The sequence below is a fragment of the Neophocaena asiaeorientalis genome, unplaced genomic scaffold (assembly GCF_003031525.2).
Source record: "Neophocaena asiaeorientalis asiaeorientalis breed wild unplaced genomic scaffold, Neophocaena_asiaeorientalis_V1.1 scaffold372, whole genome shotgun sequence".
Classification (NCBI taxonomy): domain Eukaryota; kingdom Metazoa; phylum Chordata; class Mammalia; order Artiodactyla; family Phocoenidae; genus Neophocaena; species Neophocaena asiaeorientalis.
Window position 1 is genome coordinate 292,808 of NW_020172447.1, and position 26,870 is coordinate 319,677.

The 26,870-nt window shown below is 36.0% G+C and overlaps 1 protein-coding gene across 1 annotated transcript in view; it reads right to left on the reverse strand.

Moving 5' to 3' along the window:
• OPHN1 (oligophrenin 1) overlaps positions 1–26,870 on the reverse strand; it is a 450,814-nt gene that overhangs the window by 105,455 nt on the left and 318,489 nt on the right. Inside the window, exons 15-17 of the mRNA XM_024737336.1 lie at positions 19,742–19,826; positions 14,850–14,908; positions 13,582–13,687 (exon numbers count right to left, since the gene is read on the reverse strand). Coding sequence (XP_024593104.1) covers positions 13,582–13,687; positions 14,850–14,908; positions 19,742–19,826 — 250 coding nt within the window. The remainder of the gene's footprint in view (positions 1–13,581; positions 13,688–14,849; positions 14,909–19,741; positions 19,827–26,870) is intronic.

Below are 26,870 nucleotides of genomic sequence, written 5' to 3' on the forward strand. Positions count from 1 at the left end.
CAAATTTTCAGTTACATAAGATGAGTAAGTTTTAGAGATCTAATATATAGCAATATGAATATAGTTAACAATACTGTATTTTGTGCTTGAAATTTGCTAAGAGGGTAGATCTTAAGTGTTCTTCATAGAAAGAAGGAAGGAAGGAAGGAAAGAAAGAAAGAAAGAAAGAATGAAAGAAAGAAAGAAAGAAAGAAAAAGAAAGAAAGAAAGAAGGGAAGGAGGGAGGGAGGGAGGGGAGAAAGGAAGGAAGGAAGGAAGGGAGAAAACGGTAACTATGTGAGGTGATAGATATAGTAATTAGCTGTATTGTGGCAATTATTTCACAACATATACATATACCAAACATCATTATGGTATATAAGTAATATACCATAAACATATACAATTTTTATTTGTCAATTATACCTCAACAAATATGAACAAATAAAAATAAAAACTGAAAAGTTCATTAAACTGGTTCCATCACTAACACGTTGTATGACTTTGGGCCTATCTTTTTCCATCCCTGGATATCTGTTCCCTCACCTATAAAATAAGGTGGTTATTGGGTAATCTAAAGAGTCTTTCAGCTCTGCCATTCAGTGACTCTAAGAAAGTCCTTCCCTTGAAAATAATGGAAAAAAGAAACAGTCACACATTACACGTCTACTGTTGGAAGAACATAGAACCATTTATTAAGTATGTCTGCCCTCCCCACTGTAAAGACCACGCCCCCAATACCCAAAATAACCAAAAAAACCCACCCCAAATCCCCAAAAAACAAATTTTAAAAAAAGGACTTGAATCAGAGCAAGCCTCTTGATTCAAAATATGGGAAACTTTAAAGGACAAATGACCTGTTTTCTTTAACAAATAAATTATAAGAAACAAGAAAGAGATGAAGAAGAAACTTACAGATTGGGAACATGGTAAAAACACAGAGGCCCTATCCTATCAAACTTTGGCCTCTGTGTTCTTTATTAGCCCTCCAAGTCATTCTGATACACACAAAAGATTGAGAACTACTGCTATAGATAAGGGATCACCAAACTATGGCCCTTGGGCCAAATCCAACCTGTTTTTGTAGATAAAGTTTTATTGGAGTATTGTTATGCTTATTCATTCACATATTATCAATGGCTGTTTTTGTATTATAAAGGTAGAACTAAGTAGCTGCAACAGAGTCCATATAGCTCACAAAGCCTTCAATATGTATTATCTAATCCTTTCTGGAAAACATTTGCTGACCTCTGCTAGAGATTAAAAGAGACTTAAAAAACATCTGAAAAGATTCCTATGTGTGGACGTTATTTGGATCCTTATTAAAATATATATATATATGACATATTTGAGACTACTGGAAAATTTAACACAGAATATTTAATGATATTAAGTAATTATTAACAGTTTGTTTTCAGATGTGATAATTATATTGTGTTTATATGTACAAAGAATTTTCATTTTTCAATATACATACTGAAATATTTATGGATAAAATAATGTCTTAGATTTGCTTCACAATAATATAGGAGGAGGGGAAATGGATAGGGATATAGATGAAACAAGATTTGCTACGTGTTGAAAATTGTTGAAGCTGGGTGATAGGCACATGAGAGTTCCTTACAGGCATATGAGAGTTCCTTATACTATTCCTTCAGACTCAGGATGCCACAAGGATTTAAAAAGTCCCCCACCCTCCTCCACAAGATTTTGGTTAAAGATTTAAGAGGATTATACCTGGATCAAGGTTGAGTAGAGGCCTTTCCAGCCAGAATGGAAAAAAGCATCTGAAGTGACAAAAACCCTTCTTAAGGACATTATTCCTAGGTACGGCCTTCCCTCTACTATTCAGAGCAACAATGGATCTGCTTTCATCATAGAAATAATGCAAACAGCAAATAAAGGTTTAGGTATAAAATGGAAATTTCACTCAGCATGGACACCGCAATCTACAGAAAGGGTAAGAAGATGAACCACACTCTGAAGAAAATGCTCGCCAAACGATGCCAGGAAACTCATCTAAAATGGAAAAAGGTCTTGCTGATTGCTCTCCTTTGTACACTGGTGGCCCCTAGAAGCAGGCTAGGTATACAGGATACCACTCTTACCTCCTAAGAGTAAAGAAAGAGAAACATTTCTAACACAGGAGGCAAAAATTAAACAGTATGTACAACAGATTGGTCAATTGTTAACCACTGCATGAGTTTGTATTCCACAGGTCTCCCCCTCACCTGGAAGCTCCCTTGCATCCCTTTAAAGCTGGAGACCCAGTGCTGCTGAAAGTGTGAAAAAGAGCAAGGGCACTTCCCTGGTGGCACAGTGGTTAAGAATCTGCCTGCCAATGCAGGGGACATGGGTTTGAGCCCTTCTCCAGGAAAATCCCATATACCGCGGAGCAACTAAGCCCATGCACCACAACTACCGAGCCTGCACTCTAGAGCCCAAGAGCCACAACAATTGAGCCCACGTGCTGCATGTACTGAAGCCCACGTGCTCTAGAGCCTGTGCTCCACAGTAAGAGAAGCCTGCGCAACACAACAAAGAGTAGTCCCTGCTCACCGCAACTAGAGAAAGCCTGCATGCAGCAACAAAGACCCAACACAGCCAAAAATAATAAATAAATTAAAAAAAAGAGCAAGGATCTGAGCAGCAGCTTGAAGAAAAATGGAAGGGATCCTATGACATTCTTCTTACTACTCAGAAACTTTAAGTATTTGTTCTGACAAGCAGAATGAAAGTTCTGTTTTCTTATCCTTTCTCATACCTTTTATGTACAAAGTTATAGATCCATATGCTGATCCTTTTGATAATTCTAACTGCCAGATATGTGGTCAGCTTCCTATTTCTGGGTCTTCAGGATTGCCTTAATGGGTTTTCCCCATACAGGAAAAGGTTTGGAAACAACTGGCTACAACAAGTCTCTCTGAAGTACCAGTTCCACACTAGGCTTCAGACTTATTCCCTTGAATTCCTAAGGAAATGAGATCTTTTCTGTCTACTAAAGTTCCAGTTGTCATTCCTCTTACCTCTAACTGGGCCTGTTGCACCAAAATGGCAGACCAAGGGATTGAGATCTTAATCACATAAGACTCGGATCCAGGACTTGGAGCTCAAATATTGTAAATTTGGTATCTACTCCCCAAAATTTAGACACCCCATCTCAGCAGGAAGTAGAATGGTCGTCACCCAGTTCCCTGAAAGATTTGGGGAAAGATAAAACCAAAGCAGGGATTAAAACCGAGTTCCCCTAAAACCAAGTTCCTCTGCTGAGTTTATGATTAACATCTCTATCCAAAATGATTGTTCCCTTTCTAATCTAATATCTGTTCTCCTCAAGATTGAGGAGGATCAAGTAAAAAGCGGGGAGTGAGACCAAGCAGGGCCCTGTGGGGCTCCCAGGCCTCCCCGTTTCTTGTAGGCAAGACTCCAGCCTGCATGACTTTCCCTGTGTTCCAAAGGGAGGGTTTGAACAGCTGCTAATCAAGGGAGAAGCAGCCAGGCAACCACCTGAGGAAAGACTAAAGGAACCAGAGAAGCTCATCAAGATGATCACCTGAGACCAGATTAGAGGAGTGCAGGCCCTACACATAACCTAATCTTGTCAGAGACCCCAACCTTGAACCACTGTTATAAAACCCTTCATCAAATCCTCTGGGGTTGTGACACATAGTTTTTCAGGCATGCACCAGCTGTGTCCCCCTTTGCCTAGCAAAATAATAAAGCTATCCTTTTCTATTCACGCAAAACTCGGTCTCCAAGGTTTGATTTGGCACTGGTGTACAGAGAAGCTGAGCTTTTGGTAACATCTCAATCCCTGAAGATGATGCCCTTAAGGGCAGACAGCTTTGGTTTCAACCATTGGTGTTATATTATTCATAATTTACTTTAAATACTGCAACATAGCCAGTACAATGTCCTAAATTTCATCAATGTCATCAATTGCAATCACACCATTATTTTAGTATGTACCACTGAGAAAGAAGAAACTTTCACTGTCAAATCATTATGTAATATTTTTGAAGACATTTTAAATAGAAGATAAACTCAACAATGAACATAATTTAACTAAAATGACTACAACATGAGCAGCTACGATCATGTTCATCCATGTAGACGTTATGATAATTACATAAAAACCGCTATCTGACAACAGTGATTTTAAGAAACAATTGATTCTAAGATGCATCCAGAATTCAGGTTACAATTTGAAAAAGAAAAGTGCCCTTTAGAATGGATGAAATTTGATATATGTGTTTGTTAGTTTTCATGCACACCCTAGGACAGGTCAGTTATGGTTGTAGTATTCTAATTTTAAATGCATATTTACATACTCTAGGGCTGATTAATTAGTATTTAAAAGACTAATCAGAAGCCAGAGGGGCTACTATAATCTTCAGCTAACCTCATCTCCAATCAACACCAATGGCTCTGTTAATTAGCATGGTTGGTGGCAAACTGACTTCTCATTGCTTAGATGTGTCAAGATAAATGGATTGTGGATTGGCTAGAAATATTGTATAGACATTCTCAAGCTTTGATTGACAGGTTAGAATAGAGCAATGATCAATCTTAACATCAGTAAGGTGGGTCAACTAATATTATGAATCTTCAGATGTGATGCAGCATAAGGTACGCAAAATCACCTATGATGTGTTCTATCCCCAAAATAGTTAACTTGAATCCATCTAGCCTTAAAATACAACCCCTACTTTATAAGAAATAAAGAAAATAGGGGAACAAGCTGAAAAATACAATGACGAAAGTAGACAAAACTAGTGAGAGAGTGGTGTGGACATATATACACTACCAAACGTAAAATAGATAGCTAGTGGGAAGCAGCCGCATAGCACAGGGAGATTAGCTCGGTGGTTTGTGACCACCTACAGGGGAGGATGGGAGGGAGGGAGATGCAAGAGGGAAGAGATATGGGAACATATGTATATGTATAACTGATTCACTTTGTTATAAAGCAGAAACTAACACACCATTGTAAAGCAATTATACTCCAATAAAGATGTTAAAAAAAAACAAAAAAGACTCTACAGAACAACAAATTTTTGGGTCAACTAAGGAAATGTTAATATGGTCTGGAGAGGTAGAACTTGTTGAACTGAAAAAAGGTGGAAATTGTTGAACTGAAAAAAGTTTGGTGTTACTGAACAGCATAACCTCAATTTGGTAAAAAATGTAAATGTGTTTGTGTGGGGTGTGTGTGTATACATAAACACACACCCACACCCACAGAAAGATCCAGAAGAAAAAGCACGAATATATTAATAGTAGTGATTTTTGGACGCTGAAAATAGAAAGCTTTTATTTTTGTTTATTGACTTGTTTTGCTCTTCTATATTTTTCAATCTCTACAATGCAATGGTATTGCTTCAGAAATAACAAGTGCTATTATTACAAAAGTAAGAAGATTCTAATAAGCCTAAGAGCTCACACCCTATAGAATGGTAGCCGAAGCCTAGGATTGCAAAGGGGTCTTGGTCTTGCATTTGGGCATTAGATCATGGGATTTTATTGCCTGAACTACAATTGCGTTGCTGTATTATTATCTCATCTGTTTCAATTTAAACTTAATGCATGATGCAGTCAGAGCAACTGAAAGGAAAGAGAGCTGAGACTTCACTGAGTTTACAGAACAGGTTGTACAACTGTTTTGAATCTGCTTCGAGATAAATACCTGCATGAGTGGCAGAATTAGGCCTGAGGCTTGCTTGCATTGTATATGCCACTGGTCATGAGATTGTGGGGGAGGTAACATGTACCGTTCTCCTACTTCAGATTAATGGAAGCAATAGGTAAAAAGCAAAAAGAATGGAATAATTGGTAAGCTCAAATTGGCTGATATCAATTTGTGTTTGCCTGTAATTAGCCTAGAAAATGGGCCAGCAGTGGGAACACACTAAGAAGGCATAAGTTATAATTATCATATAGCTTATGAAAGCAGTGGTTGGCAGGCAGAAAAATTATGCGAATTTTGAAAGCACATAGATTTTCTTCTCCTGTGTAAATTTCCCTGTTGGAACTAAGCCTATTTTATTTGCATTTTCCCTATAACTCTTGGTTTTAAAGATACAAAAAAGTTGAAAGATGGTACTATGAAAATTAATACTGTCTATACCTAAATTCAGGAATTAACATTTTCCTACATTTGCTTGTTCTCTCTGTATATTTTTTTTCTGAGCCCTTTAGAAGTAAATTGTTTCAACCCTAAATATTTTAGTATTCATCTCCAAATAATAAGCATGCTGTCCTACAAAACCACAATAACATTTTTATACCGAGGAAAATTTATAATAATTCCATATCACCTGATATCTGGTCCATATTCAAATTTTCTCAAGTATCATGAAAAAATTATTTTATAGGTGGGTGTTTCAAATCTAGATCCAAAGTTCATACACTGCATTTGTTTCTGTTTCTTTAGCCACAAAACAGTACCACTACCTTTTTTCCCCAGGGCATTGACTTTTATAAAAATTCCAAGCCAGTTGTCTCAAAGAATGTCAAACATTCTGCATTTTTCTATACCCTGTATTTCCTGTAAACTTAAAAGACTAAATTTGATTGGGGTTAAACATTCTTGGCAAAAATATCTGTTTATGTTGTATACTTCTTACTGTATCCCATCAGAAGGTAGATAAGGTCAGTTTGTATCATTATTAGTGATGCTAAATTTGATCAATTAATTAAGGTGGTATTTGCCAGATAACTTCATTGTAAAGATATAGTTTCCATTTGTAATTAGTAAGTAATCTGTGGGTAATACTTTGAAACTATATGAATATCTTGTTCCTGAAAAATCTTTTACTCAGTGGTTTTGATCCACACCTGAAACAGGGTGCTGAGGTTGCAAACTTGTAGTTTTTCTTTTTGTTTTCTTTCTTAAGTGTAGTTGACTTACAATATTAGTTTTAGGTGTACAACATAGTGATTCAATATCTTTATAGATTATACTCCATCCAAAGTTATAAAATATTGGCTATATTCCCTGTGCTGTACAATATATCCTTGTAGCTTATTTATTTTATAAATAGTACTTGGTACCTTAGTCCTCTACCACTATCTTACCCCTCTCCACTTCCCTCTCCCCACTGGTAACCACTAGTTTATTCTCTACACCTGTGAGCCTGTTTCTGTTTTATTATGTACATTCGTTTGTTTTAGTTTTTAGATTCCACATATAAGTGACAACATACAGTACTTGTCTTTCTCTGCCTGACTTATTTCCTTAGCATAATACCCTCCAAGTCTATCCATGTTGTTGCAAATGGCAAAATTTCATTCCTTTTATGGCTGAGTAATATTCCATTGTATGTATATATACCAGCTGCTTTATCAATTCATCTGTTGATGGACACTTAGGCTTCTACATCTTGGCTTTTGTAAATAATGCTGCTATGAACACTGGGGTGCATGTATATTTTTGAATTAGTGTTTTGTTTTCTTTGTATATATACCCAGGAGTGGATTATATGGTAATTCTAGTTTTTGTTTTCTGAGGAACCTCCAAATATTTTCCATAGTGGCTGCACCAATTTACATTCTCACCAGCAGCATACTAGGGTTCCTTTTTGATGACATTCTTTTTGTTTGTTTGTTTGTTTAGCAAGAAGAAAAGAGTTTTATTTATCACTATGGATGATAAATGAAACAATGAGTAAATAAAATTATACTTTTAATATTGATTTACAGTATTTCAAATATCTCTGGGTGCTTATATTTAATCTACGTATCCATTCAGACTTCTTAAAATTACTTTCATGAGCTAACGATCCACACAGAATTTAAAAATTCACAGTATCCTTCAATTTTGTTTATTTTATTAAAATCCAGTCCTCGATCTAATTGCATTTCTTTTCTTCTTTAAAATATAAATAGTGGCACTTAAAATAACACTAACAATTGCAACAGATCCAACCACTGACAATACCAAGGTAGAAATGTTAACTCTGGGATTTGGATCACCACGACTGGTGATCTGCTTGAGAAATAAACAAAGCTACTTGTGTAAAGTTGGATACTTTTGATGTCAAATTGCTTTTATCCACATTTTGAATGGCAATGAATATGTGGGTTGCATTTTCTTCTGAGATATTTCCTGGTTTGAATGCAAAGGTTTCCTTGGAGTTGTCCTCATTTGGTAGCAGATCAGTAGTGTTTACTTGCAGAGCATGGTCAAAATTATCCCTTAGCTCCAGAATGTTTCCACTTATTCTTATGATATACTGTTGAACTTAGGGGAAAAAGTTACAAATTATGTAGGAACTGGAGCATCCATTTAAAATTCCTTTTTATTAATTTTTCTCAAAAATATTTAGTTATGTCAAGCTTATACTCATATCCAAAGCCTTATTTATTTTTCTATAAAAGCTGAATTCTGATTTTTAAACTCTGCCAAATGCTACCTTCTCTGTATGAAAAGTGGTAGCAGGTTATAATGTGTCACATTTGATTGATTCAAAACATGAGATTATAAAATTAATACTTTTCTGAGCTATCAATTAAAAATTATTTTCCTCTTACTCATCCTTACACCCTTGCTTTTGCAATGAGTACCTTTCACTTAATCAATGCTGCATGACACTTTGTCCTTACAGTTTACAACATCAAAAGCATCTGGTGCTGTTCATGTTTTTTTAATAATTTTAATTGTAGTATAGTTGCTTTACAGTGTTGTGTTAGTTTCTGCTGTGCATCAAACGGAATCAGCTATACGTATACATAGATCCCCTCTTTTTTGGATTTCCTTCCCATTTGGTCACCACAGAGCAGTGAGTGGAGTTCCCTGTGCTACATAGTAGGTTCTCATTAGTTATCTACTTTATACATAGTAGTGTATATATGTCAGTCCCAATCTCCCAATTCATCCCACCCCCCCATGAGAGTCATTCTGACAGGTGTGAGGTAATATCTCAATGTGGTTTTGTTTGCTTTCTCTGATTATTAGCAATGTTGAGCATCTTTTCATGTGTCTGGTGATCTGTATGCCTTTGTTGGAAAAACATCTATTCATGTCTTCCCATTTTTTAATCGAGTTGTTTTTTCAATATTGAGTTGCATGAGCTGATCTTATACTTTAGATATTAACCCCTTATTGGTCATATCTTTTACAAATATTTTCTCCAATTTGGTAGAATGTCTTTTTATTTTGTCAATGGTTTCCTCCACTGTGTGAAAGGTTATATGTTTAATCAGGTCCCATTTTTTTTGTTGTTCTTTTTTTTTTTTTTTTTTTTTTTTTTTTTTTTTTGCTTTTGTTTACTTTGCCTTAGGAAACAGATCAAAAAAACCATTGCTACAATTTATGTCAAAGAGTGTCTTGCCTATGTTTCACTCTAAGAATTTTACAGTATCTGCTCTTACATTTAGGTCTTTGATCCATTTTGAGTTTTTGTGTATGGTGTTAGAGAATGTCCTAATTTCATTCTCTTACATGTTGCTGTCCAGTTTTCCCAGCACCGTTTATTGAAGAGACTGTCTTTTCTCCATTGTATATTCTTGCCTCCTTTGTCATAGATTAACTGACCATAGGTGTGTGGGTTTATTTCTGGGCTGTCTATTCTGTTCCATTGATCCATGTGTCTGTTTTTGTGCCAATAACACACTGTTTTGATTACTGTAGCTTTTTGAAAACTAGTTTTTCTAATTCTATCATTCCTCCCACACTTATTAGCTGGTATTCTTCAGTAATAAAGGGCTTTCCTTACTCTAACTACCTCTCATGGATTTTTATTTATTCAAAATGTTATTATCAAATACAGCACTCGTTGTTTTTGATGTTTCGGTTGCTCCAGATGTAATCAGTGTCAGCCTTTTCAAGCAGATTCCTGAATCTTTGTGACATGACCCTATTAGTGCATGAGCTCTTCTTTGCTTACAAAAGTATACTTGATCCAAGACTCACCTTTTATTTTCCTTGCCCCAGACCTGGAATCAGCCAGTTCTCTAAGAAGACTTGGCACTTTTGAGAAGGGAATGTTATTTAGAGACAAAAGATCTGGGCACTACATGTGTTTATTGCTTTCTTGGGTAGAATCATCTCAAGACTGGTTAAGTGAGTAGAAGATTTTGTTGTTTTGTTTTTAAATCATGAGTTCATATTGGCATTCTCAATTCAACTTTACCATTAGAGCATTTTTTTTTCTTTACATCTTGAATTTTGTATCCACATCTCTTTTTCTTACACCATAAACCTTGGCTTCTGATAATATTAATATATTTACTATTTTTTACTTTATCCTTATGAGATACATATACATAAAATAATTTCAAGTTATAATTATAATATTACTAGTACTAATAAACCTACTGGCTGATGCTTACAACTTTTTTTGCAGTTTTTCCTGTTTTTAGAATATATTTCATTAGCATGAATCAGAGGCTGTGTTGACAAGTTAGATGAAATAACTGTTTTCTCTGTATGACTATGCTATGAATTTGATAAACATTTAGATTCATTTGATTTTTTGCATTCCATTTTAGGGTTTGTAATGTTTTCCTTTTCATTTAATTTTACTTTTTGGATACCTAAAATATTAATATGGCTCAAAAGTCAAAACCATAGAAGGAGGTGGACTCAGAGGAATCTAGCTCTCATCCTTGTCCCTTCCACCCTAGTCACCACCTATCCCCTGTAGAAAAGAAAAAAAAAAAAGAGAAGCCTCAATTAAGTATAGTCAGGAGACCAGAAGGGGGAGCTCTCATACCCTGCCATGATAGCAGAGCCCAACAGGAAGAAAACAGATTTTTCTTTCCTGCCAAGGACCCAAGCCAATGAAAAGCTATGGACTCTTTGTTTACTGTAGCCCTCCCAACTTCCTTTTCCCCTCTATAAAAGCATTGTCCTTCCCTTGTCAGGTGAGGACTTGCCCATTGTTTGGCATGGTTGCAGATTCCAAATTACAAATCTCTGCTCATCCCAAATAAACCCATCTTTGCTGAAGAAATATCTGGTAGTCTATTTCAGGTCAACACCTCCATAGTAACCATTTTCATTAGTTTGTTTTTATAACAGTTTTATTGAGATATATTTCATGTACCATAAAATTTACCCTTGTAAAAGGTACAATTCAATGGTTTTTAATATATTCACAGAGTTGTCCAACAATCATCACTATCTAATTCCAGAACACTTTCACCACTCCAAAAAGAAACCCTGTAACCATTAGCTGTTACTTCCCATGTCTCAGTCCTAGGCAACTATTAACCTACATTCTGCCTCTATAGATTTGTCTTTTCTGGTCATTTCATAAAAATGGAGTAATGTAATATGTAGCCTTTTGTGTCTGGCTTCTTTCACTTAGCATAATATTTTCAAGGTTCATCCATATACTTGATTCCTTTTATGGCTGAATAATTTTCCATTGTATGTTTATACCATATTTTATTTTTTCCATTCAGCATTTGATGGTCATATGGGCTGTTTCCACCTTTGGACAGCTATGGATAATGCTGCTATGAATATTTGTGTACAAGTTTTTGTACAGAAATTTGTAATACATCTGGAAATCACTTCAAAAACAAAATTCATATTTTCCTCATTCTTTTTAATGACTATATAATACCACATTGCTTGAATATACCATGATTTACAAAACTAGTCACTTATTGTTGGATATTTATGTTGCTTCCAATATTTTGTTACTAAAAATTACACTGCACTGACACAAACTTGTGCATATGTTGTTTTGTATTTGTGGAGCTATGTCTTCAGAGTAGATGCCTAAAAGTGGAGTTGCTGGGTTAAAGGATAATTGAAAATGCAGATTTGTTAGATATTGCCAAATTCCCGTCCTGTACGTCTGTATTTGTATTGCATTAACAACAGCAATGTGTTGGACTCCCTGTGCCCCAAAGTCTCATAAACAGAATGTGGTCAAGCTTTAGGGTTTGCCAATAAATGGTATCTCAATGTAGGTTTAATTTGCATTTTTCTTATTACAAGTTAACTTGCACAGTTTTTCACATATTTAAGGTTATTTGTCATTCTAGTTCTGCGTTTTGTGTGTTTGTGTCTATTGTTCCTTTTGTTCTAAGGATTTTGAGGAGCAAGATTCTTCAAGTAAGGTAGATGGCCAGCCTTTTGGTGGAGGGAGGTAGGTGTCTCTCACTAACTGCTAGTAGGAGAATCTTCAACTGAATCCTTGGCTCATGTCACATACTAAGACTCTTAGAAAGTAAGAGCTGGAAGAACACTTTGAGATTAGCTATTCCAGTCCCCTCATATTATAGATGACCAAACAGGCCCAGAGAGTAGGATGGACTTTCTTTAGGTTCATAGCAAATTAGCAATAAAGCTGAAATTTGAACCCAAAGTCCCTTTTCCCCGGGCAACTTCAAATTAACAACATGTGCTGATTTTTGTACTTTACGGAGATTATCATAAACAATTTTTTGGAAAGAAAATGCTTTTTAATGTTTGCTATTAGCCCAAATTACAAACATTGGCAATAAATATAAAAGCTATTGTCTTGTTAATTCTGCCTATTTGTCTGCAATATTGGCTATAGACGTATTAAAAAAAAACCCAAAACAAAAACTTAGAATGTCAGAGTTGGTCAGATCTTGGAGAGATATTATCATATCACAGGGGAACCTGAGGTCCAGAGGTACAGAGTGATCAGGATTTATTACAGCAGGAGGCAAAGAAGGCCATTTAACCTTCACTAAGGGCCTCAATTTTAGGTGTTTTGAGATATTCTCCAAATGAGGTTAAAATATCTCATCAATGCATTTATGAGTGTGCCGATAGCTTTATTTTGTTAAACACAAACACTTAAAAGGCATCACAATTTTTCTAAGCTTGTTGTCTCACTTATTTACTTTTTAATACACCAGGAGTGGTCTTAAGAGTGACCTGCCCATGGTCATCAAGAAAGCTAGTAGCAGAACTGACACTAGAATCCAGGTTTGCTGACTCCTGGACAGAGTATTTTCTGCTGCACCATACTGTTTCCTTAGAGCAGCTAGCCTTTTATGAGTCAAGTAAATTCATCTTTATTCACAACATTGAACCTTCATGCCAGGAAGCACCACAGTGGGGCACACATGCCCTTACACCCACCCATCTTAGAGCCCATCACCAGACCTACTCTCTGGAATGCTGCTATCTGTTCCTACATGCCACACCCAAGCAAAGAAGGTGACCATAATCATAACTCTCATGTCTTGAGAACTTCCTATGTGCCACGTACTTCACCTGTGTTCATTCAAATCCACACAACAGTCTTATGTGGTAGGGAATACTACTCTCATTTTATAGATGACCAAACAGGTTAAGAGAGGTTTTCCTAAGATTACACAGCTGGGATTTGAACCCACATTTATCTGATAGCAAAGCCTGTGTTCAGCCACCATTCTACCTGGTGTTACCATTCAACTGAGACAACCCCTCAACTAAGATGCATGATGACCCTAAGAGGATATATATAAGGGTAAAGGGAAAACTGCCTTTCTCACAGAGCACTCAGACTGCCCAGGATGAAGCAGTTGGGGGCTGGGACTTAATGAGCTGACAGACAGTTTATCTGCAGTGCTACCATGTGGGCCAGCCCTCTAATAGGAACTCTTCCTGAAAACCTAGAAGTTACTTACTTGACCAAGTGTCTTATAAGAAGTTCCAGCATCTCTCTGTTCTTTTCCGGTAGCTTATATACCAAGGAATGAATAGCTCCCAGCCGATAATCCAGGTTGTCAGACTCTGAGAGAGAACAGAGAGATAGTTTTGCCTTCTGGGCAACTGGGTCAAGCAAACTCTCATACATATACACACAGGCACACACACACACACGTGCACATGTGCACACAGACACAATCAGAGACACATAGAGTCAAATAGATGGAAAGAGAGAGATATATAGACACAGGGACACAATGACAAAGAGAGACCAAGAAACAGACACTGAAAGAAAGAGAGGGAGGGAGAGAGACTGACTAAAAGATAAAAACATAGATTGAAAACAAAGAAATAGGCCTAGAAAGATGAAGAATTAGAAGAGAGAAGAGAAAAGAAATATGAGTAGAGAAGACAAGACTGTATCAGAGCAAGTCAGAATTCTGGATACAGCAGGTTGCTCCTAAAGTTCCACATGTAAACTTCCAGCTGGAATCCCTTGCCCACCCACTTTCCTTGTGGAACTAGGAGGTATGCTTCTGCCTCTGGGTTCCTATGAAAATCACTGAGAGACCTCAGAGTAAAGATCAAAGCTCTCTTGCCTCAAAAAATATTCATTATGAAGACAAATCCCCTGAATCATTTTCCTGAATACCATACAAGGCATAATGCAGAAGAGTCACATCAAGGTAGGGAGGGATACTCATACAGTGGCCTCAGTCAAAACTTTTAATGCTTCTTCAGCTGCCAACTTTTTAAGTGATTCTATATGCCTTATTTCCTATGTACCCTTCCACCCTCACCATTGGTCTTATCATCTAAAAAAAATGTGATGCTAGCACTAAAAGATTAGGAATAATAATTCACAATACCATTGAAAAGCATTTGAAAAGGCAAAGTGCTGAAAAAATGCTGAAATAGTAACTGTAATGGAAACATTTTGCTGTCCCCTGGCAATGTGAGCCATCTTGTTCTGATGTAAGAGGCAAAATCAATCAATAAAATCCTCAGACCTGTCATATCCCTCGTTAGCCAGTTTTCTCCAATTCACTCAACCAACATTGATTTATGAAAAATAATACAACATTTGAGTTAGCAAGTAAGAATACTCTCATTTGACAGTGGACAAAATCTGTGTATATGTTTGTTTTTTCCCTCACTTTCCCTCAAGCAGTCTTCTAGGCTTGTTGCTGTAAATATTACTTAGAAGCGAGGACAACACAATTAACTAAGTAACATAAATACTTACTGGCAGCAGAGACCAGCTCTTTGTGAAGTCTATAGGTCATGACAGGTTCAGAAAGATTCCTGAAATTAATGAAAACTGTAAGTTCCTTTGGGGAGGGAGTAGCAAGGCCTTAGATGCGCAGTTCTGTGAGCAGCAAGGCTGAAGTTTCTGAGCTCCACAGATTAATGACTACATACATTTCTCTCTTCATCTGAAACTTTGTCAGAGGAATCCTAGTTGCTAGTAATTTGACAGAAGACCTATAAAAGTATGAGCTGAGACCTTGTGCAGGGTCTCCAATTAGTTCCCCAAAGTGAAAAGAGGCACAAATCAGTCCTGCAAAATTCCAAAGTGGACCCACTATGAATGCTACTATGAAGTCCTTACAGTTGGATAGTTCCTCAGTTTCTAAAGTGCTTTTATATCTGTCCTCCCATTTGATCCTTCCAAAGATCCTGTGAGGTGAAGCAGTAATTCAAATACCCATTTAATGGAGAAGGAAATTGAGCCTCAAATAGGTTTCTTTATTTAGTCAAAAAATATTGGCTGAGGGACTTCCCTGGCGGTCCAGTGGTTAACACTCCATACTTCCACTGCAGGGGGAATGGGTTCAACCCCTGGTTGGGGAACTAAGATCCCGCTTGCTGTGTGGTGCAGCCAAAAAAAAAAAAAATGTTGGCTGAGCACCTACTTGTGACTGGCATTGTGCCAGGTATTGGTGATCCAGATGAATTAGACATAGTCTAAACCTCCAAGGAGCTAATAGTCTAGTTGAGGAGAGTTCCATATACAAAATGTAGGTGATGCATGGCTCAGAGGAAGGAAGTAATACACTAATAATAATAATAACAAACTATCCACTGTTCTAAGTGGTTTATATATATTTACTCACTTAATTCTCATGACAACCCTGTAAGGTAGATATTGTTATTATCTCCACTTTATAGATAAGGAAACTGAGCTTCAGAAAAGTTAAATAGTTCATCCTAGACCACACAATTAGTAAGTGGCAGAATTTAGCAGTCTGTCTCAAGTCCATGTTCTTAATCACTACTTTATACTGCTTGCCACTGCTATTATTGTAGTAATCTAGGTGAGAAATAATAAAGGCCTAAACGAAAATAGTGCCATTAGGGATAGAAAGAAAATGTGAGGAGAGTCATTTGAAAGACATTAAAGACAGAGCTTCAATAATTGCATATGTTGGTGACGGAGAGAGCAATCTGGTTTGGGTGATTGAATAGATTAGAAATTGATTGAGAGGGAAGTGGAGATGCTATGTCAGAAGGGTTTCTGGGATAGCCAAAGGCAGATGTTTATTAGGAAGATGGATGGAGTGCCTTTCTAGATCTGAGAAGTAGATGTGGAAATCATGAGCCTAGGAGGGTGATTAGAACCATGAGAACAGATACCACTGCTCAAGGAAAGATGACAAACTGGCAGCCAACAGCTACATGAGACCTTTCAACAATTCTTCCCTGTCCAGAGTAGTGTGTAAAAAAGAAATGGAATTGAATGAGTCATCAGAATACGAAAAAATTGTATATTACACATAAAAGTCAATATTGTCTGCCTCTATTGAAAAACTGAAAGATCTGTCTATATTGGGTCCATATAGTTATTTGTGGAAGTAAAGAATATTGCTGTTTATATATAAACAAAGGGATTGCTATGCAAGTAAAGGTTTTATATGCAACATGTTTAACATAAAAGCAGTCTACTTCAGTCATTTTCATGTCCTGGCTCTTGTGGATATTTGAATTTTCCATCCCCTCAGTGTAGTAAAAAGAGAGGAAAGCCCTAGGAAATACCAGGTAGAAAGTCCATAAAAGGGACTTCTAAAAATTGTCAAAGAGGTGAAAGAAAATCCAAAAGCAATGGATTAGCAGAATCGAAAAGAAGAAAGTTTCAAGGAGGGCTTGTTAACAGCTTCAAATGCTACAAAGAGGTCAAATAAGGTAAAAGCTGACAATTGTCCATTGTGTTTAGAACTGAGGGAATCACTGGTGACCTTGGCAAGAGCAGCTTCAGTAGAGCAGAGGGGGCGGGAGTCAGACTGCAGTGGGTTAAGGAGTAAACAGGGACATTAAGAAGCAGAGACAGGGAGTGTATATTACTTCATACACTGAAGCTAGATTGGGAAGGGGTGAAATATCTCACTAGGCAATCTCATCTAAGCTCCTGACTCCAGTTATCATCTACACTGTTGATGATTCTCAATTTTTTAGCTCGAGCCCAGAATTCTTGAGTTTCATTCCTATATATTTCCTATATATCAAATTGCCTACTTAAAATTCTTGTCCTGATTTCTTCAAAGACACCCAAATTTGACATATCCAAAACCTAACTTGTCATATCCCTCAAATTTAGTCATTTTCTTATGTTTCCCAAATCAGTAAATGTATGACCATCATTTGGTTGTATGGGCGGGAAATGTGGAAGCCATTCTTTTATCTCCCTCTCCTCCATCTTCATATCCAAGTTTACTCCCTAAATCTCTTGAATATGCTTATTTCTATCTATCCCCACCGCTACTCCCTAGTCCACACAGAAGCATCATCTCTTTCCGGGACCACAGCAATAGCTTGCTAATTGGCTTCCACCTCTACTTATTTTGCCTCTCTCTAATCTCATCTCTCTATGTTTTTATCAAAATGCAAATCTCATCATATAACCTCCTGCTTAAAAATCTTTCAATATATTCTCATTCCTTTTAATATAAATTCATATCCCAATTCTTAAAATGTCCTAAAAGCCCTTGTATGATCTGGCCCCTACATATCTCTCCCTCCCTGTCTACACTCAATACTCCACGTAAACTTGTACATATAGTTTCTTAAAAGGGTCTTCCTCTTGCTTCAAGGTCTTTGCATATGAAGTTATTTCTGTCTGGAAATGGCTCCCTCCATCCCCAGTTGACTCCAAGTTATAATTCAAACATCATTCCAAACTAAAAACCAGAATAAGTTAGGCCTTCCTATTATATGACTGCATAGCACCTTGCACTTTTCCTTCAGAGAACTTATCATAGCACATTATATTTGTATAATTATTTGTCTTTTGTCTGTCCACTTCACTGGACTATAACCTTTTTAAGGTCATATCTACTCACAACTGTATGGCTACTGCCAGACACCATGCTAGGCATAGAGTAGGTCAGGAAATGTTTACTGAATGGTTTAGTGAACGGTAGAATAAATGAATGCAAAGAGATGTGTAATGTTGGAGCATATTTACATGCTGAGAGGAAAAAGCCTGTTGAATGAGAGAGGGTAAAGATACAGAAGAGAGAAGGGATGTTTTTTACAGTAATTTTCTAGAAGTGTTGGAGACAAGGGGTGAGTTAGGTGCCTAGAACACAGATGGAGGAAGTCCACTATGAAAATACTGACACATTTAAGAAATCTAAAGGGTGTTGACTGGCTAGTACATATTAAATGTTCATGGATAAGACACTTAAGAACAAATAGCTCTTATTGGGGGTACAGGCCACTCAAACTTTCAGGCTCGATCTTCTCATTTTTCAAAAGAGCTACACTGCTTGTTATGGGATAAGCTGGGAAAGATGTAATGTGGGAGGGACTTACTCTATATAAATCTCTGAAAAAACTAACTCCTTTTAAGGAGGCTAGAGACACAGAGTTATTTACTTGTGTTATTCTCATCATCATGAGTCTCCTGAAAGTATGCATAGCAGATTGCTCTGTCTTTCTTAAATTACCCAAGCAACTCCAAGAAGGCCACAGCCCCTGGGCAGTGGGGAATAGGGGAATAAGGTGCTCCAATACCAGTGGCCTTATAAGTCAGAGATACTTAGGTTCAAATAATATGAGCCATGATCATGAATATTACTTAATGGGGGAGGGATATGATTTAATTTCTTCATCTGCAAAATGAGTATGGTAACACCTACCTTATAAGATTATTGTGAGAAAAAAAACAATGATATTGTCAACGTAAGCAACTAGAACACAGCCTAGCACAGAATAAACCTTCCAACACCAGTGCTTTTCTTCTTCGGCATATGCAGGAGAAATACCCCTGGAAAGAGCATTCATGTTTACTTAAAGTTCTAAGATGATGCTACAGCAGAAGGTCATTTAATAGCAATATCTGGGACCCAATCTATTTTGGATTAATGACATTTCCCATAGCTAAAGTACCTATCTTAATGTCTAAAGAGTACAGTAATTGAAAAGAAGACATTTTACCACATAAAGTATGGTGCATACATGGGACATAGAAAATGGTAAGAAATGACTGACTTTAAAAAGTGCATATGTCACAAATATTTTTATGTAATATAAATCTATGCCAATAAACTGAATGATATATTCATCATCATTGTGCATCCCCAAATTTTGCTTGTAAGTTAATTTTTTTCCCGACTGCCATCACTTCATTCAGTTCTAACATTTTTATGGTTGTAGTTTTTTGGTTTTTATTTCCATTTTAACAAAAGACATACAAATACACAAATTATGTTTGTGTAAATGCAATTTAATGTTTCAAAATGGTTATTATCCACCAAAACATGTTAACAACCTTGAAATGTCACAACTCCTGATTTTACTTATGAGCCCATTTGTGACATCACCCTATCTATGCACAATGGCAAAACTTCAATTATTTTAAGGGCGTGATTTTTAAATAATCTTTTTTAAAGCCAATTTTCTTCAAAAAAGCCATATTTCAATAACTATGCTATTATTTTAATGCTTCCCTCGCTTAAATTCCCAAATTTTAAAAAGTCTCCTAATGTACATTCTTCTTTGACAGAAATTTTTTTCACTATTTTTTTCTTTAGCAATCCTATCCAACCTCCCAAAATTGAGACCACATTAACTCCAATCTCCATCCAGAAATATTTCATCAACTCTGAAAAGGAATGTTCCAAATCATATCAGATATACCTGAGGTAAAATTTCAAGGAGCTGGTGATTGTCTTAATGTCCCACTCACTATTATGAAAATCAACATCTCCTGGACATTTAGGATCTATTTGAGAAGAAAAAAATGAGAAAAAAGTTAACATTCCACAAGATCTTACATTTTATCTTACATTTAAAGTACATTAATTAAAAGATGGTTACTCTAACCAGTTTTCAAAAGATGAAAACTTTACGACAAACATGTTTTTGAGGTCTCAAAAATTCCCTTATATTCCAGCTAGGGATGTAAGGAGCTTGGAAGCCACCTCTTTCATTCACACAATAAGAAAAAAAAATGGAACAAACTGAAAGTCAACTCCTCTTAGTTCCATCAGAGAACTGAGGTCATAGGGCAAACTGAATAAACAGACAGGCACATACAGAGAATCAAAACTTATAGAGCAGAAGCCCAAGGTTAGAAAACTCCTTGGGAAACAGTACAGGGCTAGGAAAACCCAATCTGTAATTGGCAAATTGCTAGTGGCTCAGTGTGGACAAGATTGAGAGTTAAAAATTTTAAGCAGGCCCAGTCCTAGGAGACTCCCAAGTTTTTGTGAATTTTACCTCCAGGAGCCCTATCAGGTTCTCACAGTGAAGATCTGAGAAAAATTCCCTCATGTTACTGTAATTCTGAGAAGGGGATAAGAAAATTAGCCATTTAAAAATATGCACAGAGCATTTCATTCTTCTTAATAAGGCCTACCCTCAAGAGAAACTACTTTACCAGAGCTTAACTGACCTGGGAAGGGGGAAATTTCCCAATTCCAGAAATGAAATCCCTTCCTGCCTCTTCTAAGGGAGAAAACTGAAACAAAACTGAGAAATGCTTGTGAAAGTCACAGGCCAGAAGCACAGGTTCACTAAAATACTGACACATAACTGTAGAATTGTAGAACACTACCCCTGCCCTCACACATTACCACCATATCAACAGGCTTCCTGGATAATAACAAGGGAATATGACTAAAAGAATTATTCTTCTCAGACAATATTTAAGAAGTCTCTAGGGAAAACAAAAGACAAGAGAGGAAATAAAAACAAGGACACCAGAGGTAAGTTTAGCCCCTGAGACCTACAGTTACAGCAACCAAAAAACACAAGCTAAACTCTAGCCAGATAAATAAAACCTCATGCTAAAGACCCATTTACCTCAGTTCCTTTTACCCATAATGTCCGGCTTGCAACAAAAATTACAAGAAAACACTAAAAGACAAAAAAAGTTTCAAGAAACACAGAAAGCATCATAATAAGACTCAGATATGGCAGATACTTTATAATTATCAAACTAGGAATTTAAAACAACTATGATTAATATACCAAGGATCATAATGGGTAAAGTGGACAACATTAAAAAAAGGAGTTGGATTAATGTAAGCAGAGAGATAGAAGCCTTAAGAAAGAATCAAAAGGAAATTTTAGAAATCAGAAACACCATAACAGAATGAAGAATTCCTTTGATGGACACAGGTGAGAAAATAATCAGTGAACTTGAAGATATGTCAGTATAAACTTCCAAAAATAAAATGCAATGAGGAAAAAAAAGAAAGAAAAAAACAGAAGAGAATATCCAAAAACTGTGGGACAATAACAAAAGGTGTAACATACATGCAATGGGAATACTAGAAGGAGAAGAAAGAGAAAAAGGAACAGCAGAAACATCTTAAGCAATGATGACTGAGAATTTCTGAAAACTAATAATAAACACAAAACCACAAATCCAGGAATCTTGTAAAACACCAATCAGGATATATATCAAAAGAATCTACACCTAGGCATACCACAATCAAACTGAATAAAACCAAAGACAAAATCTTGATAGAAGCCAGAAGAAAAAAACACCTTACTGAAGGAAGAGCACAATAAGAATTATTCCAACTTTTCTCAAGAAACCATGTAAACAAGAAGACAGTGGAATGAAATATTTAAAGTGTTAAAAGGAAAAAAAAGATCAGCCTGAAAGAAAGAAATTACCTTTCAAAGGTGAATGAGAAATAAATACTTTCTCAAATAAACAAAAGACAATAGAGGAAATAAAAACAAGGACAATTGTTTGATCTACAAATCTACAATTTGAGAAAATTTGTCACCAGTAGATCTCCCTTGCAAGAGATGTTAAAAGAAGTTCTTCACAGAGAAACCTATAGGTCAATAATTCATATTTACATAAAGAAATGAAGAGTATTAGAGGAGAAATAAATGAAGGTAAACAAAACACTATTACTCTTATTATTAACTGGTCTAAGAGATAAAAGTTTAAAATAATAGCAACAATGTATTCAATGATTATAGCTTATGGAAAGTGAAATGAATGACAAAAATGTTATAAGGGATTAAAGAGAGGAATTAGAAACATTCTGTTATAAATTACTGGCACTAACAGTGTAGTGGTATGGTATTATTTGAAAGAGGACTTGGATAAATTGTAAATGTATGCTGCAAATGCAAGGGCAACCATTAAAAATGAGTTTTAAAAAAGTATAATTTATACGTTAACAGAATAGAAAAAATAGAATCATAAAAAATACTCAGTTAAACCCAGAGAAGGCAGAAAAAGAGCGGAAAATGAAAAGAGAAATGAAGAACAAGGACCATGACCAGAAAAATGTAGCAAGTATGGTAGGTATTAATCCAACTATATCAATAATCACTTTAAATGTCAATGGTATAAATACACCAATGAAAATACACAGACTGTCAGAGTGTATTATAAAATAAGACTTAATTATATATTATCTACAAGAAACCGACTTCAAATATAAAGAGACATACAGATTAAAAAAGGGACGGAGAACGATATACCACACTAACATTAATAAAAAACAAAGCTGAGGTAGCTCTATTCATTTCAAACAAAGCAGACTTCAGATCAAGGAAATTATCAGGGATAAAGAGGGCCATTAAATAGAAGGATTAATTCTCCAAGGATACATACCTATCCTTAAAAGATATGCATCCAACAAAGAAGCACTGAAACATGTGCTTTTCAACACCGCTTTATTGGTAATTGATAGGTACAACGGTTAAAAAATCAGTAAGTAATTGAACTGAACAGCATCATCAATCAGCTGGATTTGACATTTATAGACTACTTCATCCAACAAAAGTGAATACACATTCTTCTAAAGTTCATATAGAACATTCATCAAGATAGACCACATTCTGGGCCATAAAGCAGACCTTAATAAATTCAAAAGAATAAAACCTTACACCAATATGAAATTAAACTAGAAAGAAATAACAGTAATATAATATTCAATGAAATCCCTATCAAAATACAAATGGCATTTTCCACAAAAGTAGAACAAATAATTCTAAAATTTGTATGGAAACACAAGACCGCAAATAGCCAAAACAAACTTGAGAAAGAAGTACAGAAGTAGACGTATCACATGTCCTGAATTCAAACTATACTACAAAGCTACAGTAATAAAAATAGTATGGTACTGGCACAAAAACAGTCCCATAGATCAACGGAACAGCATAGAGCATCCAGAAATAAACCCATGCTTATATAGTAAATTAACCTATGACAAAGGAGGCAAGAATATACCATGGGGAGAAGACCCTCTTTCCAATAAATGGTTTGGGGAAACTGGACAGCTAGTTACATGCAGAAGAATCAAACTGGACTACTTTCTCATGCCACATACAAAAATAAACTCAAAATGAATTAAACGCTTAAATACAAGATCTGAAACCATAAAACATCTAGAAGAAAACATAAGTGGTAGGCTCTTTGATATCAGTCTTAGTAATATTTTTTGGAATATGTCTCCTCAGGCAAGGAAAATAAAAGCAAAAAAAAAGTGAGACTACATCAACTTACAAAGCTTTTGCACAGCAAAGGAAACTATCAACAAAATGAAAAGCCACCTTACTGAATGCAAGAAGATATTTGCAAATGATATATCCAACAAGAATATATATATATATATATATATATATGTATACACACACACACATATACAACACACACACACACACAACAAGTATATATACAAGGATAATATATATATATTATATTCAAAATATAAAAAAGAAATCATATAATTCCACTTCAAAGAAACCAACAACACAATTTTAAAAATGACAGAGGACATGAATAGAGATTTTTCCAAAGAAGATACACAGATAGCCACAGGTGCATGAAAAGATGTTCAAAATCATTAGGGAAATGCAAATCAAAACTACAATGAGCTAACACCTCACATCTGTCAGACTGGCTATTATCAAAAAGACAAGAAATAATAAGTGTTGGTGAAGATGTGGAGAAAAGAACACTCATTCACTGTTGGTAGGAATGTACACTGGTGCAGCCCCTATGGAAAGCAATATGAAGATTCCTTAAAAAATTGAAAATAAAACTACCATAAAATCCAGAAACTCCACTCTGGGTATTTATGCAAAGAAAATGAAAACAATAATTTGAAAAGATATATGCACCCATATGTTAGGTTCAACCTAAGTGTCCATCGACAAATGAATGGATAAGGAATATATGGTATATATACACAGTGGAATATTACTCAGCCATAAAAAAGAATGGAATCTTGCTACTTGTCACAGCATGGGTGGACCTAGGGGGTATTATGCTAAGTGAAATAAGTCAGACAGAGTAAGACAAATACTGTATGATTTCACTTACATGTGGAATCTAAAAAAAACAAAACGAACGTGAAAACATAACCAAACAGAGTCATAGATAAAGAGAATAAACAGGTGGTTGTCAGTGGAGTAGTGGTTGAGGGGAGGAGAGAAATAGGTTAGGGAGATTAAACTTCTAGTTACATTATGAAATGTACAGTGTGGGGAATACAGTCAATAATTATGTAATATCTTTGTAAGGTGACAGATGACAACTATACTTATCATGGTGATCATTTTTAAATGTACAGAAATATTGAATCACTATCTTGTGTACCAGGAACTAACACACTGCTGTAGGTCAATTATACTTCAAAAACCAACAAACAAATTCAGAGAAAAAGAGGTCAGCTTTGTGGTTATCAGAGACAGGGCATGGAGGAAGGGGGAATTAGATGAAGGTAGTCAAAAGGTACAAGCTTCTAGTTATAAGATCAGTAAGTACTAGATATGTAATTTACAACATGACAAAGATAATTAACACTGCTTTATGTTGTATATGAAAGTTGTTAAAACAGTAAATCTTATTTTCTATTTCTTTTATGCTATATTTATATGAGACTATGGATTTTTAGTAAGCTTATTGTGGTAATAATTTCATGATGTATGTAAGTCAAATCATTATTTTGTACACCTTAAACATATATATGTCAATTATATCTCAATAAAAATGGAAGGAAAAATAGCGGTTAGTTGGAGTTGAGGTATTCTGTAAGTATAAAATAGACACCACATTTTGAAGAATTAGTACAAAAAGGAATGTAAAATATCTCATTAATAATTTGTTATATTACATATTAAATTGGTAATATTCTTAATATATAGGGTTAAATAAAGTTTATGATTTAAAAAAATGTCTAAGTTCAATGTCTTATCTAAATATCATCTAAATCAGATACTGGTGAGATAATTCGTCCTGAAGCAAACTGCTCTCCAGCTGGCAACCTGCGAAATCAAGCATGTTAGGTGCTTCCAAAATACAAATATGGGACAGGCATAGAACAAACACTCCCATTCCAAAAGGAAGAAATAAGAAAATAGAAAGGGGTACTGGTATTGAGCAAGTCCCAAAACTTAAGGCCAGTTTGGGTGGGGATCCTGCCTTCTAGACACACTGGGTTAGTGGTCCTGTCCCCAATGCTTTGGGTGGCCCTGCTCCCATGGCTTGGTCGGCACAGCACATTCTGCAGCTCTCCTGGGTCAGAGTTCAGTGCGGGTGACTCCCAGGCTGAAACTGCATACATGTGGTTCTACTAGTCTGGGGTAATGGAGGCAGCCCCATTCCCACAGCTCCATTTGGCATTGCACCAGTGGGGACTCTCTGTGGTGGCCATGGCTTACAACAGCCCTTTGCCTCCACCCATCAAAATACATGTGGAAGTAGTCACACCTCCATAGCTCTTGCACTCTGCATGCTGGCAGAGAAGGTGCTGCAGTGATGCCCACGAGGTTTAGTGCCTATGCCCTCCAGAGGGGCAACCACTTTAAGCCTGTGCCTGTGCTTCCCCTTATATAATCCTTTTCTCTCAGAAGTGTCTGGCATATAGTAGGTAAGCTTCATCCTTTTGCACTAAGTAAAGGCAAAAGATTCCCAGCTATAGAATCAACACTTCAATTGCTTGAATGAGAATAATATCCTCCTATATAAATTGGTAATTGGTATATTCTGAAGCTTACTGCAGCCTTATTTGTGTAAAATCTTGGCCCTGCCCAAGGCCTGTCCATTCTCAGTGAAGGTAAAGTGGCCATAAATTTAGCCATGTGTCGCATTTAGGCTTCTTAATCTTCAAAAGAACCTATCTACCCAAATTTCAGCTCATTTGATTGTAAAACATATGGGTCTGCATGTAACTGACATGACTATGATTTCTGAATTCCAATTACTTCTCAGAGAATGCCAATTTCAGCTTTATATTGCCTAATTCTTATGCACATCTTTGTGACAAGATAGTATTTATAGAGAATTATTGGAGAAACATGCAGTCAAGATATTCCTCTAAGTTAGTGACTGAGATTTTCTTTTCCACCCAAACGAACTACCCTCTGAATCTGAGGTTTACCACAGCAGTGATTGTTGGAGTAATGTTTCGCTTTTCTACTCATTTGGACCTGAAAGTTTGAGCAAGAACTCAAACCAATATCTTACAAACCCAAATTTGACTCCTCCTTGTCTATAATGTAATAGAAACAACAAACTGAAAAGTTATTAGGGCCAGGAGAAGTCAATGTAGCTCAAAATAAGGGAAACACTCTGAAGAATCAGAATACAGGCATCCATCTGAAAAAAAATTACTGCAAGAAATAGAAAGTTTTAAAACTTTGGTGATAAGTTGTCAATATGATGAAAGGTGGCTTCAATAAAACTCAAATAGTAATGAAGATAAAAATTACCCTTAGATTAGGAATAGAAGGAAATATTTACAATAGTATGCTGGGAGAGGAGGGGAGCCTTGATTTGCAGCATTTG